Source organism: Neomonachus schauinslandi, chromosome 15 (assembly GCF_002201575.2).
Source record: "Neomonachus schauinslandi chromosome 15, ASM220157v2, whole genome shotgun sequence".
Classification (NCBI taxonomy): domain Eukaryota; kingdom Metazoa; phylum Chordata; class Mammalia; order Carnivora; family Phocidae; genus Neomonachus; species Neomonachus schauinslandi.
In genome coordinates this window covers 736,018-750,829 of record NC_058417.1, presented here as the reverse complement: position 1 = coordinate 750,829, position 14,812 = coordinate 736,018, and the positions used below count along the sequence as shown (strand labels likewise).

Here is a 14,812-nt window from a genome sequence, read left to right as displayed (position 1 = left end):
TCAGGCTAGGGTCAGGGGTCAGACTCGGGCCAGGGTCAGCCTGAGGACGGACAGCACTCAGGCTAGGGTCAGGGGTCAGACTCGGGCCACGGTCGGCCTGAGGATGGACAGCACTCAGGCTAGGGTGTCAGGGGTCAGACTCAGGCCAGGGTCAGCCTGAGGATGGATAGCACTCAGGCTAGGGTCAGGGGTCAGACTCAGCCTGAGAATGGACAGCACTCAGCTAGGGTCAGGGGTCAGACTCGGGCCAGGGTCAGCCTGAGGACGGACAGCACTCAGGCTAGGGTCAGGGGTCAGGTCGGCCTGAGGACAGAGAGCAGGCAGGCCAGGGTCAGGCTAGGTCAGGGCAGGTTGGGGAGGCCGTCCTACCTGCCCACTGAAGCCGATCCCATCAGGGGACTTGAGGAACTCCGCGTAGACCTGGTTGGCCCGCTCGATGACGGTAGCCACCGCGTCCTGGTAGCGCGGGGAGGAGATGGCCAGCAGGGGCAGGGCGGCCAGAGGAACGTGGTCCTGGCTGTTGCCGAGGCAGCCCTCATCGTGGCTGTAGGGGTTCAGGCTGCAGACAGGGTCAAGGGAAGCCCAGCTGGGCTCAGGAGCGGCAGGCAGAGGGTGGCTCAGACACAAGCTGGCCACGGTTAGGCCCCTGCTTGGGGCTCCAGAGGACGAGCTGGGTAAGAGCCAGAGTAAACACGGCGCAGGCGGGGGGCTTGGGGGGCCCTGTGCTGGCTTCCTGTGCATCTGTGCCCACACGAGCCCAGGATGCGGGCCTGGGGTCCCCTGGGGTAGCGACCCTCCCCTTCCCTCTTCTGCTGGGCCCCAAGCAACACCCCGATCACGGAGGAAGCCACCTGGTGCGGATCAGGGTGGGGACATATCATCAGAGCAGACTTCCTGGAGGAGATGGAGTTTGGACTAGTTCTCAAGGAAGGCTTTAGGGACGCTAGAGAGGAGGAGAGAGAGCCCTCCAGGCGTGGGGTCCCATGTCAGCCGCCACTTGCAGATGGGCACACAGCTGCACGCATGACCTTGTGTCTGTCCTTCTCGGGAGAGGGTCAGAGCCTTCGTGGGCTTTGTGGAAAGGACCACGAGAGCCTGCCCTACAGCATCTTCACGGCCAGGGCACAGTCCAGCCCCCTCATTTCCCTGCTTCCTCACCAGCAAGTCTCTCCCTCTGTGGGTGGCTCAGACCCCTCTGGGGTCAGCTCCCAGTGCCCGCCCCAGCCCACACCCCCACCTGGCCTGCCTCTGTCCCCTGGCCGGGAGGGACCAGCCCCCTGCCCACGGCCCAAGCTCAGGCTGACGAGGGCCCAGTGCCGATCCTGCTGGGGACCTGACAGAGACCAGGACAGGCAATGGGGCTCAGGGTTTTCTGAGCAGGTGGCAGAGCCCTCGTGGTGCACAAGCTGGCCTAACAGCCCTTCCTCATCTCCAAAGAACACAAATTAGAGGAAACAGGCCTCAATTGCAGCCGGAGAGATTTTAATTAGCTGAGCAAGAACTCCCTCCCGGCAGTGACTGGTGTGATGGATGGCCAGTGAGGAGCTGCCTGGGGGAGAGAGGCCGGTCCCCCGCCCTCCCCTCGAGTGGCCGGGCTATCCATCTTGCCGGTGATCAGGCCGGGGCTGGCTGACCCAGTTCTGGAGGTCAGATGTCCTTTGGGCGAGGGCCCGGGGTCCTGAGATCGAGAGCACGGTAACTCCTGACAGCCAGAGCGGGGAAGAGCCCACTTCTCAAGTCCCGTCGCAGGGCAGGTGCCCAGGACACAGATTCCAGGGCTCCTGCCCTCCCGCCCGGGGACCCCAGGGTGAGCCCTGGAGTCCCGCATTAACAAGAATCATGTCGGGCTGGGGAACTATGACTCATCCCGTCCTTCCTTCCAGCTTGGACGGAGACCTGCCCTGCACGTCCCGTGACCGCAGACGGTCAGAGGGGAGGCTGCTCTGGGTCCTGGAGGCAGCAGAGACCCTCCTGTCTCTCAGAGGGAAGAGTGAGCCCCGCACGCCCTGCTCTCTCCCCCAGGGCCCAGGGGCAGGCTTGGGTGAAGAACCCCGGCCCAGTGAGCGCGCTGCCCCATCCCCTCCACGGATGCCCACGAGAGCGCCATCCCCCGGTGAGGACGAAGTGAGTCACAGCTCACCCCTCACTGTACCTGCTGCACCAGCATGCGGGACCCTCACAAAATCTCCAGCAGGTACTTAGGACATGATTATCCCCATTTTACAGATGAGGAAACAGGCACAGGGCAGTCTCCCGGGTACCCCGCGGTGCCCTGCACCACCTGCATCAGAACACACATGCCCACTGGGCTCAAGAGCGAGGCTGCCCAGGTTCGACTCCTGGCTCCAGTCGCTGGGTATCCCTGGGGGGATTTGCATTAGCCTCTTGGGGCCTCGGCATCCTCCTCTGGGCCAGGAGACCAGGGCCTCGTGAGCACCGGGAGCAGGTCTGCACCACCGAGGGGGCTGGCGCCACCCGGCCCGGCAGAGAAGGACACACTGCATGGCTGTTCACTGCTCTGGACTCTGACCACTCCTAGCACTGTGCTCAGATCGGTCAGGGGCTGACGTCCCAGGGAGGTGCCCCAGGCAGGGAGCCCCGCCACGTCATCCCCACCAACCCCGGCCCGTCCAGAAGGGCAGGAAGGACTTAGAGACTCACTTAGAGACGAGTGAGAAGGCGTCCGAGCAGACAGCCGGGCAGGGCACGAACTTGATGAGGATGTGGCCCAGGGCCGCCGGGAAGTGGGCACGCGTGACCTTCTCCAGCACAGAGCTGAAGGTGTGGATGTCGGCTGCCTTGCAGGACGGGTCCCCCACGCCCGTGTCCAGGATGTTCCCCCCATGCAGCACCAGCAGGAGGACGTGCGTCTTGCAGGAGCGCTGTGGGCAGCCTTCCTAGAAGGACATCAGCCGGGATAGAGACAGGCAGAGACCCACCACCGCATGCGCAGCTGGCCTGTCTCCATTCCCGACGTGGCGGGACCTCCTGTGCGTTCAGAGGGAGGCGCACAGGCAGCTGGGTGACCAAGCCCCCCGTTGTCGGGGCAGGAAAGCTCCTAAGAGGCCCTTCTTGTTCACATGGGAGCCAGCAGCCCGGAGAAGGACAAGCACCTGCCCAGGGTCCCACAGCAAGTCCAAGGATGAGGAAGTCAAATGTCTGCCAGAAACGCTGACCAGAGGGGCGCCCAGACACCCCCAGAAGCCCAGCCCACCTCGTTGTCTTCGTGGATCTCGATGCTTCCCTGGGCTGGGAACCTCTGTCTTCTCAAGGAGACCCGATACAGTTCTCCTGCGGGGAACAGAGGACTCAGCACCTGTGGGCCTCCCTCAGGCCGGGGTTGCAGGCGCTCCCTGGGGTCCGGCTGGGGGGACAGCGTCCAGCCCCCGGCTCCAGATCAGCGGCACCAGAAACCTTCGTCCCCCCAGGGAAGGGAGGCCAGCAGGGCAGGCCCCCGCACGCGCAGTCCCTGGGGCCGGGGAGGCTGTCCCAGAAAGCACCGTCCTGCTTTTCTTCACACGCGACAACAGCAACAGCAGAAACGCCCTCTGCTGACTTCGGCTTCCAGCTGTGGACGCAAATGTGGGCTGAGCACCCTCTGAAGCCCGGAGGCCCGTTTCAGGTCTTTTCTAAAACATCTGCCTGAAGCCATCAAAGCAAGGCCTTGAGTTGGGGGCCCAGGGTCCGGGGCAGGCGCACCCCACAGGCATGGCGGGTCTGGGCCCACACTCCTCACCACCGGGAGCTCTGGTGAGGCCGCCCCCAGGGGAAGGCTGTCCCCGCCTCCCTCAGCTGCCACTCCGCCTCTGGGGCCCCCAGCCTGGGCCCTGGGACCCGCAAGCAGCAGCCGCAGACCGTCTCTGGCCCGCCACCTGTTTTTGTAAATAAAGTTTTATTGGAACACAGCTGGAGCGGTTGGCTGCTCACACAGGGGCCTCGGCGGCAGACTTTCCTAGTTGCCACAGTGTCTTCAGAGCCTGCAGAGCTGGAGTATTTGCCCTCCGGCCCTTACAGAGAAGTCTGTGCGATCGATACCTAAGTTCCCGGAGTCTGGGGTGGAGAGAGGCCCCCTTGCTGCCTGCCCGGTGCCACCTGCCACGCTGACCTTGCTTCCTTCCTCTCCCTGCTCCCCATGGGAAGGACAGCATTTTCTCCGTGAGGCTGCACCACACGGCTAGACTATGACCCACTCGTGTGCCTTCAGTGACGGGGAACTCACTCACCTCCTAGAGCAGCCAGTTCCGTGCTGGGACAGTCTTTGTTTCCTTGCACACCCCCCCACCCCCCAGAGCTTGCCGCACCTGCCAGGAGTCACATGGGGATGGGGAGGCTCCTTACGGGGGCTCTGCGGGCAAGCCTGCAGCAGGGGAGGGTGGGGGCCCAGCCGAGGGTCTGAGTCCGATCTCCCAGCCGCCCCTGGCCCCACGGCGTTTGGTAACAAGAAATTTTTCTTGGAGGGCAAGTGCACTTCTGAACTCTTCGTTCCTTACAGACACGGCCCTGGTCTAAGGGCAACTGCTTTACGAGCAGGGGGCTGCCACCCACACCAGCGTGGGATGGTTTCCTCTGATGAAGGTCTGGCCTGGAGGTGGAGCAGGGAAGCCTCGGGGTGAGGGAGGCCTGGCTCGGCCCACACTCCCTCCAGCTCCTTCCTGCCACTCAGCTCTTCTCCATAACATCCTGTGGACCCTGGGCACCGACCTCAGGACAGGCTCCCAATACAACACACGGGGAGCTGGCCTGGTTTTTGCCGAGCACTTACTGTGTCCCAGACGCCGTCCCCTACTCCCCACAACCGCCCCCAAGCTTTGGATCTCTGGGTATTAGTCCCATTTTCGGATGAGACATCCGAGCCTCACACCTCCTGGGTCACGTGCCCCAGGCCCCACCACGAATAAGGTTGAGCGAGCCAGCACACAAGCCCCACACCCAACAGAGGACGCCGCCCGACGATGGTCCATCCTCCCCGGGGTGGGGGCGGGGGGGGTGACACCACGATCCCCGTCCGCAGGAGAGGAGACGCTCAGGCCACCCGGCACGGACCTCTCCCCCATAGCAAAGCAGCCACGCTCCATGGTGCGTGTGGCCTCGTGTGCGGCTCCGGGGCCCGTGCGGACCAGGAGACCACGACTTCCGAGGCTGGGGCGGACCTGCTTTGGAGCCAGAGTGCCCGAGTCCAAGTCTCGCTCTGAGCGGCTGTGTGAGGGGGCTCGGTTTTCTCATCTGGGACATGGGGCTGGCAGCCTCCCAGGGCAGGGGCCGAGCATGAATGAGCTCAGACGTACCTAGCGCTCAGAGCGAGGCCGGCCACACACCAAGTCTCTGTCCGCGTCGGTCGTGCATGCGGAGGACGAGCCGGGCCAGAGGCTGGTGGGGACATGGCTGCCTCCACACACGCAGCCCTGCCCCCAAGTCCCGCCCGAGCCTGGCGGTGACGGCGCACTTCCAGGCTGCAGTTGCTACCGATTACCACCGTGAGCCTATAAACGAGCCGCAGGGAAGACGTGAGGGTCCCGCCGTCTCCCGGGCACCGTGCCCTCCGCGAGCTGGGGCTGCATCCTGCGCCTTGGGCCCCCGCCACACTCCGGGCAGCGAGCCGATGCTGCATCCTGGCCACCTGGCTCGGCGGGGACGGGCCTGGCAGGGCCCTCAGCACCCCCGCGCCTTCCCCGGCCAATGGGAAGAGCCTGGCTTCATTTCAGTGTGCAGAGCCAGAGAGGTTTGGCAGGAGGGTAGGCCTCGCCCGCAGACCTAGATCCTGCCCCCCGAGGGCGGGCTAACAGGACTGGAGGCGCCCCCCGGGGACACGCACCTCTGCAGACACATAGAAAGGCAGCCACGAGGCCCCCCTGCCTGGGCCTGGCCCACAAGCCTTCTGCTCTTCTGCGAACCAGACATTCCCCCCCAGGGTAACTGAGAACACTGGCGCTGGCTCGCCCACCAGGCCCGGCAGGTTCACTCCTCCCTGTCTCCGCTCATGCCGAGCCTCTGCCAGCAAGGCCTTCCTCCCCGGGCACACCAGCAACCCTGCTGCCCTGCTCCAGCCTCGGGAAAGCCTTCTCAGACCTACTTAGGCAGAGATGGTCACCTCACACCGTGCTCGGCTGGGCCTGGCTCATGCGTCCATTTCTGCATCAGACTAGGGGGGCCCCGAGGGCAGGGATCATCAGCGGCCAGGGTCTAGCATGGTGTTTTTGTGAAAACCCACTGCAGGCAAAGATCCCAGGGTACACGTGGCCTGTGAGACATGTCCATGCTCGTCAGCCCCTGGGAGAAATCCCGTTTAGGGAAGCCAAGTCTACAGGGACGTGCGTCTCCTGGAAGGCCCCCGGGGGGCTGGTGTCCGGGAACCACGGCGAGCTCTGGGCCTGGCCTGGGCCTTATCCGTCCTCCCCTCCGCGGGCTTCCCCAGAGCCTCTGGTGACGGGAGCGGCTGGTGGGGTCCTGGGAGGTGGGGAGCCCAGGGCCTCGTGGGCGGGCTGCCTGTTTCTCCCGACGTCTTTGTTTCTGCGGGCGCAGCCCTATTCAGGCGGGGTCCCTGCGGTGCCCAGGTTCGGGGTGGGGTGCGCCCACGGCTGTTTCTGCGACCGTGGCCTGTGACCACAGCGCCCGCCCCCACCACCCTGCCAGCCTGCCCAGCTCCCCGGCCTCCTGCTGCCAGCTGGAGAGGGGAGGCTGTATTCGCTTAATCACAGCCTTGGAAACGCACAGATTGTGACCACCCTTCTGATTACCCAAGTGCCACACTGTCCCTGACGCAGAAGCCGAAGTCAACACCCACGCGCTCGGCATGCCAGGCAAGGCGTCCCCGGCTCAGCGGAGGGGCCCTGTCTCCGTCTCTGCTGCCGCCGGCCGCGGGACCCACGAGGGCTGGAGGCTGGGGTGCCCCCGGCTAAGGCCGGCCGCTCCATCCCACGAGCCCCTGCAGGCCCCCACCTGCCGCTCGTGCCCCCAGGCGAGCGGAGCCGGGCCCAGCTCGCGACCGTGCGGCATGCCCTGAGAGCGACCCCATCCTCTGCGTGCACGCATGGGCGTAATTCTGTGGACGAACCCCGAGTCTCTGCTGCCTGCTCTGAGTGGGATGCAGGTCGTGGGCCAGGAGTGTCCGGGAGGAACGAGAGCCTCATTCCCCGCAAGCAGGGGGGGCTCCGTGGCCTCAAGCCCCCGAGTGAACACACGCAGACAGGCACACACACGGGGGGCAGGGGTGGGAAGAGCCGGGGATGAGGATGAGCACCCCCGTCAGCGAGGTTTTGTTTGGATGGGGAGACAACAGGTGACCGTTCCCTGAACTCCGCGCTATTTTCCCATTTTTCTCCGGTGAGCCCGATTTCCTTCGGTGTAAAGCTATCTGTGAGTGCAAGCATGTGTCACACTCAGAGGAAGGACACTTTCAACAGCCGCAACCCCTGACTTCCCAAACACATACACCAGAGCGGCAGGCCTGCCCTCGGGAGCTGGGGACTGGCGAGGGGACCCGAGGGCGTGAAAAGGGAAGGACGGCGTAACCGTGAAACTCGAAGCGTGAATCAAAATCCTGCGTTTGGGTCACAAAACCAGCTGGACACCACGGCGGCCTCCTGCTCCGCTGGCTGGGGCCCAAACGCGTGTCCAGGAGCCTGAGGACCTCAAGGACACGGGCCTCAGCTGGGCAGGGGGCCACCTCCACGGCCTCCGCGTTGCAGGCTCCATGGCCTTCAGTGCAGAAGGAGGAGGGCACATTCCTGCAGCTCAGGCCACTCTGGGGGCTCAGATGGAACCCAGCAACCAGGCAGGAAAGCTGCAGGAAGGGGGCCCCCGCCTGGGGAGGAGCAGGCTTGAGGGGACGCGGTGGCCCGCAAATGCCCAGGAGCTGCATTTGGGTCACGGGACCGTCCCGGAGGGAGGCTGTATGAGCAAGTTGTGTAAGTGGACACTGGGCAGGTGGACGCTGGGCAGGAACTCCAGGCACGGTGGGCTAGATGGAACTTGAGGTCCCTGCTGTGACAACTTAACCCTTTCAAGGTCAGGGCCCAATCCCATCAGCCTGGATGCATCTACTAAGGAGGCTGGACCCCCCGTGGCTGGTCAGGCCCCCCCAGAGGCGCTGGCCCACACAGAGGCCTGATCACTGCCCCGCGGAGTGAGCCTGCGGGCGGAGGGGGAGGAACCGCCACGGAGCCCACCCGGCCCTGCTGGGAAGCGGGCACAGAGACAAGGAGTCATCAGTGTGCTCCCACCGGCGCACGCCTGCACGCTAACCCCCTGCTGCGTCCAGAGAAAGGACAGGGCACGGCTTTTATGCGTGGCCTCCGAACCCCAAACCTAGGGATGCCCACCAAAATTACTCCGAAAGGCCTTTTTCTCACCTCCCAGATGGGCTTTCCCGCGCTGCCCAGGGTGTGGGGAAGCAGCCCCTCCCCTGTTCACGGCTGGAGTCCGCGGAGGGCAGTTTGGCAACGTCACCAGAAACACCCAACGCCCCGGACACCCCGGGACCAAGCCTCGTGCAGACGGGTGCACGCAGGACACCAGCCACGGCCGCGCGGTCATGCTACAAACATGGAAAGCAATCTGTGCCCACCGCGGGGGCCGGGGAGACAATTAACTCCCGGTGAGACAGGACACGCCTCCAAACGCACTGAGAAGCTGATAACCCCGACAGGTGACGATCGCCCGCGAGGAGCAGGGGGCAGAACACGCTGCGTGCGGCGTGCCTAAAAATGCATACAAGCGGGTATTTATGGAGACGTCCGCGTGTGCAGGGAGTATGTCATCACCGCCGCGGGACGGGAGGAGGGCGCGTCACCTGCGTCCTTTTAGAATTCACGTGGTCGCCAGGCACTGCCACTCAGAAGTCAGGTTACAATGAGACTTTCCTCAGAGCCCGTGGAGCGGGCTAACTTCCTTTCGGAGACACTAATTTCTGTTTTCTCCCTGCTTGGGTTTCTTTGCCTCTGGGGAGCCTTGTGGCCGTGCTTCCTGGTTTTTGTTTCCAGAAGCTCTTTTGTTCCCAGGAGAAAAGGATTTGAGGAAACGGATTCTCTCCGGCTGAAAAGAGACCCCAGCCCCCAGCCCAGGCTGAGACCTGCGCGGGGTGCCCTAAGGGGCCCGGACCGTCAGCCAGGGGCTGCAGAGCAGGACGCATGGGACCACAGGGCTGGGGCTCCCACGTGCCAGCGCCATGGGGTGGGGCACTCGGCTGCGACCTGCAGGGCTGGGAGCCGCCCAGGCCTGGTCCTGTGCCCCCGAGTTCCACTAAATCTGAGAATGCGGTCCTTTCACCGGGCCCTCCTCCAGCCCCGCGTCCACACAGACCTTCCTTCTCCTCTGGAACCCTGACCAAGTCACGGGCTAGATTCTACCTACTCTACAAAACGCTGTGCCATGTTCCCACACCAGCTTCTCCTCTGGGCTTAAGCACTAGGCTGTAGAATGGTTTTCAAACCTTCTCCATCTCACCACAGGGCCTTTGCACGTTCTGCTCCCCAAGACCCGACTCTTCTTCACACTGCTGTGTCCAAATTTTCCCTCCTGAAACCTCAGGGGTCCTGCCCCTGGGGGCGTCCATCCTTACTCTCCTCCCAAAAGCACTGTGGCTCTTTCTTCCAGGACGAGTCCTCAGACTTCCAGCTTCGTGGTCACTTGACCTGGCATCTCCTCCATCCCCAGGCCGTGAGGTCCTGCAGGGCTGGGACTGGGTTTGCTCACATTCCATGTTATCCCCAAAGACCGTCCAGATGCTGGCATCTAGAAGATGCTCATGAAATATTTTTCAAACAAATGAGTGAACAAATACCTTGTTCCCACTTTAGACCCTGTAAATGTCAGAAGCTGGGGATGTCCCCAGCAAAGCAGAGATGCCACACAGACTCGCACAGACACACACACGTCCTCGTGCACTCACATGCACGTGCACACGCCTCGGCACACACGGCAACGGGCCTTGTCGAGCACAGACGTGCACGCATGCAAGAGGAACGCTCCCCAGGCGGCCGTCTGCCACCCTGAGCTCAGTAAAGCCGGCTAAATATAGCCTGTCTGCAGCTGTGCTCAGCAAGCTGCCCACACAGGCCAGGAAAAGACACGTTACCGGGCTGGCGGGGGGGCCGTGGGGAAGGGCGGCCACGGGCAGGGGGCTCCGGGCTCTGCAGGGTGGGGATCCGGCGGGGAGGGCAGCTGTGGGCAGGGGTCTCCGGGCACCGCAGGGCAGGGGTGCTGTGGGAGAGGGCGGCCGCGGGCAGGGGGCTCCGGGCACCGCAGGGCAGGGGGGCCGTGGGGGAAGGCGGCCACGGGCAGGGGGCTCCGGGCTCTGCAGGGTGGGAGTCCGGTAGGGAGGGCGGCCACGGGCAGGGGTCTCTGGGCACCGCAGGGCAGGGGTGCCGTGGGAGAGGGCGGCCGCAGGCAGGGGGCTCCAGGCTCTGGAGGGTGGGGGTCCGGCGGGGAGGGTGGCCACGGGCACACCAGCCGGGAAGCCCTTGGTGGTGGTCCGGGCATCTGAGCTGCTGGTCTGGTCGCTGGCCCCAGGTCCCAAGCAGTGGGACGTGAGGTCAGGCCCACACACAGTGGGGGTGGGTGGTGCTGGACGGCCACACAGCTTCCACAGGTGATGAGACCACGGAGCCAGGCTCAGTCAGGATGCAGCCCAAGACCAAGCGGGGCTCCACTGGAGGCCAGGGTGGAGGCTTGATTGGGACGGAGACCGCAGGTCAGAAGGAACCAGGACTGGCAGTCAGTCTACGGTCGCGTCTTGGTCCGGGCACAAGAGAAAGTTCAGAGTCCCATGCACCGCCTATAGCCTCTCCACAGGGACGCACCGAACACTCCAGCTCCCAGCGAGCTCCTGGGGAAGCCACTGAGCGTCTGTGCGCTCCTTCCAGGACTGGGAGTGGGAGGGACGGGGAGGGCCGGTGGGAAGGGTGGCCGCAAGGTCGTGCTGGGGAGGATGGCGGGTGGTCTGCCTCCGTCGGGAAGGGCTGCCGTGGGGAAGCTGGGAGGCAGGGAGGCCTGCGTGGAGGGTGGCGTGGAGGGCAGCGTGGAGGCCCGTGGAGGGCGGCGTGGAGGGCGGCGTGGAGGGCGGCGTGGAGGCCCGTGGAGGGCGGTGGGTCTGGGAGAGAGTCAGAAGTCAAGCAGGACCTCTAGGTTCCTGGCTTGAGTTTGTGGAAAAGGCGCCTTCACTTTGGACAGAGGGACAGGAATGATGCTGGGGGGGAGGGGGGCAGCGGATGAGTCGCGGCCCCTGCGTCCCATACCAGGTCAGCCATGCCTGAAGCTGGGGGTGTTTGCTGGGCTTGGAGCAGCGAGAACTCGGCAGACAGAGGAGACCAGGAGGCACAGACAGCGACGGAAAACCAGAGAGCGCTAGAGCGTCCGTGCTAATGGGGCTCCGCGGTCTCCACGTGCACGCGTCCCAGGCCCCCTGTCCTCGGCCCCCCAGGCTCCCTGGGTTCCCTGAACGGAACAATCTGGGTCCAAATAACGGGCCCAGGCAGAGGCCACGGGCTGCCGGGCCGTCTGCAGCTGCAGGATGAAGGTGGGCGCGGTCCCCAAGGAGGAGGAAGGATGCCTCACGCCCACGCGGGGGAGCCGGCCCAGGACACAGCTCTGAGCAGGGACAGCTGAGCGGCCGCAGGACCCGCAGAGTCTGGGAAAGACAGAGCTGCGTGCGGTCCCGAGATGCATCCCCACACCTGCACCAGGCGTGCCCATGGCCAGGCTCGTCGGAAAGCCAACCACACGTGGGAACCGTGAGTGCGTCCCACGTGGGAGGTGTGGCCCCTCCACCCCTCAGCAACCCTGGGAAGTAGGCCTTACGGTCATCTCTCCACAACGGAGAAAACGGAGGCTCGGAGACGTTAGGGAGCTCGCCCGGAGCGGCCCGGCACGGAATGAAGGAACAGGCCTGAAACCCAGGCCCAGCTCCCTTCCAGCTCAGAGGCTGTGGCAACAGCCCCAGGACTTTCTGAGTCCTGATCCCGGGTAACTCGTCCCAGCCCCCACTTTGTTTCTAGTGAGGTTTCAAAAACCAAGTAGAAATAATTGAGAAGACCGTGCTCAGGGAAGAAGGCCGCGGCTGGGAAAGCACATCACGACCGTCACGGACTTGCACTCTGCCGATTCTGGACCACGAGCAAACAAAGCGCCACAGACGACCGCTGTCATTTCAAAAGCAAGAGCGCCCGAGCGCCGAGCTCCGTGGACGGCGCAGCACAGCGGGTAAACGGCGGCACCGCCAAGGGGCCGCGTGCCCGGGGAAGGGCGTTCCGTGCTGGAGGTCTCGCCGTCCAAAGGCTGGCGCTAGACTCAGCCCACCAGCCCCGCCACCACGTTCCCGCGCGTCCTTCCTGAATAAGAGGATCCTGAAGGCGCAGACTTGCAGGACAGCCTTCAGCACAGAATTCCGACGAAGATCTATAACCACGGTTTAAAAACAAAGAGACTTTGCTTCCTCTTAAACACATGTTTTTTTCAGTCCGGTCCAGAAGCGGCAGACGTGGGGTCAGCCCCGCTGCTTTCCCTCTGAGGCGGGCCCTCCCTCCCTTGCTGAGGGACGTGGCCAACCCCCCCCAGCGATGGGAGGTCTGACATCTGGGGGGGGGCGGACTGGCCGGGAGAGACGCCCTCCAGGGGCTGGCTAATTCCCAGAGATGAACGAGCCCTCCACCTGCAAACACCCAATCTCGTGGTCCAACCGCCTCCTTCACGCACAAGCCAACCCTCCCCTGCCCTGAATCCCCCCAGGGCAGGCTGCAGACACCCCCACATTTCTCAGAGTCGCGGCTCCTAAGCCATTGCCACCTTTCCTGTGGAAAACACTACCTGGGCTCCAGGCTATGTAGCCCCATGCTCCATCCGACCCGGAGGCCGTGCACCCCCGCTCTCCGCCCCTGCCCCAGGCCAAACCTGGCGCTTCCCTGTGGCCCTTCCTCTTGGGAAATGTGAATGTATTGATCTCCCCGGGTCTTCACTCAGCCACCTCTGTAGGCTAAAATCTGGGTGCACATTCAGACGCAGCCCCGCTCATGCTGAGCCCCGCACACTCGTGGCCTGAGCTTTGGGGGTGCCCCTGACAGAGGTGCCCCTGACGGGCCTCGTCCACACCTGCCCCTGCGTGCGGAACACCTCCTCCGCACTGGCCCCCACCGTGGGAACGCAGACACCCTCCTGCAGCTGAGGGATGGACGAGCCTGGGGGGTGGGTGGGCAGTGTGGGCTGAGCCCCCAAAGCTGCAACCACAGATCCAAACAGCAGGAGAGGGAAGACAGGGGTTCTGAGCCCCAACTTGCACCTTGACCCTCCCCGGCCCCAGCCTGCTGAGAAACTCAACACTGCCAACAGCGGACACGTGGCTGAGACGGCCCACCAAGTCCACCCGAGTGTCCAGGGAGGACGTCCTCAGATCATGGTGTCGCCCATGGACACTCTCCCAAGTGTCCCTGGGTCAGACCCTGCGGGAAACCCGGAGAAGCCCCATCGGACGGACGTGAAGGTCAAGGAGGACTTGGGGGCGGGCGGGGAGGGTCAGCGTCTATGTCACCCAAAGAGCCTTGTCTCAGAAGCTCGAAGGCTTTGCACCCCGTTCCCGTCCTGCCTCTGCCCACAGGCAAACGACACATGAGGCTTTGCAGGGTCCCATCTGCTGTGCTGGGCTCAGCCTCCTGGCCCACCGCCCCGAGCTGCCTGGCAGGTGGGAACTCGGGACCCCAAGCTCAGCTCACAGGGCGGGGAGGGGCCTGGGCCCAAGGAGGCTGGACCCACCCGGGGGAGACAAGCGTCCTGGGGGTCAGGCTTAACTCACGCTGCTTCTCCTGGAGGGCGCTGGAGGTACACGGGGCGCTCCCGTCTCCTGCAGAGAAACAGAAGACACGTGAGTGGACTCCCATCACTGTCGTGGACGCTGGGGGCCGCGTGGGGCTGCTGCCGGGCCCCTCCCGGAGCTGGGGGTGGGCAGAGGTCTCCCACCCCTCCTGCACCACAACACAGGGAGCCAGGATCATGGCGCCTGGCCTCTGCCGGCCCAGCCAAGGCACCACCTCTGCCCCCAGCCTGGGGGCCGCTGGCCCTTCCCCCCATCCCCACGCTGTCGGTCCCCAAGTCCTGTGGGGTCTGCCGCCGAGACCTGGGCCCCACAGTGTCCACCGGTGTCCCCACACCTGGCACGGTGCTTCTTAGCCGCACACGCTCCCCATGTGCACGACTCTGGCCGAGCTCCGTGGACCATGGAAATAGCCTCCCCCATCCAAGAGAAGCCGTTCTCGGCAATTATGAAAGTCACAGAAACTCCGCATTGACAACGTGGGAAACACTAACAGACATAAAGAAGGAAGAAGTTATCTCATGATCCCGTCACAGAGAGAAAGCCGGTGATGCCCTCACGCCCGTCCTTCCAGGCTCTTCCAGACGCATCGTCGGGGCCTGCCGAGGTCACATCCGCAGGGCGGGCGGGGCCCCTGTCACTTGTCCCCGAGCTGCCTCCCGGAAGGCATCGCAGACCACAATGAAGCACAAAACACACTTTCTGTACCTCACGTTCGAGCATAAGCGATTCCCCAACCAAGTCACAACACCTGTGAACATCCTCCCAAGGCGTGAGAAGAATGTTCTGCAGGGGATAGATCATGGCTGACTTTAAAACGACCATGCTGGAGGGAAGATGCGAAATCCCGCCATCGTACTTACGCCACAACCAACATCTCTGGGGTTGAAGCTCTTTGTGCATTTTTAGTGACTTCCCTGAAATCACACAGCCACGGAGGGGAAGCCGGGTCCACTGCTCCTCCCCGGGATCGCGGAGAAAGGAGACCAAGCCGGAGGCCCCAGGAGCCCCCAGACC

At 64.2% G+C, this 14,812-nt stretch overlaps 1 protein-coding gene across 1 annotated transcript in view; it reads right to left on the bottom strand.

Annotated features, from left to right (window-relative positions):
* Window positions 1-14,812, bottom strand: part of PITPNM3 (PITPNM family member 3) — a 53,875-nt gene that overhangs the window by 19,513 nt on the left and 19,550 nt on the right. The window contains exons 4-7 of the mRNA XM_044921791.1: window positions 13,778-13,825; window positions 3,215-3,291; window positions 2,662-2,897; window positions 370-559 (exon numbers count right to left, since the gene is read on the bottom strand). Of these exons, the coding sequence (XP_044777726.1) occupies window positions 370-559; window positions 2,662-2,897; window positions 3,215-3,291; window positions 13,778-13,825 (551 nt within the window). The remainder of the gene's footprint in view (window positions 1-369; window positions 560-2,661; window positions 2,898-3,214; window positions 3,292-13,777; window positions 13,826-14,812) is intronic.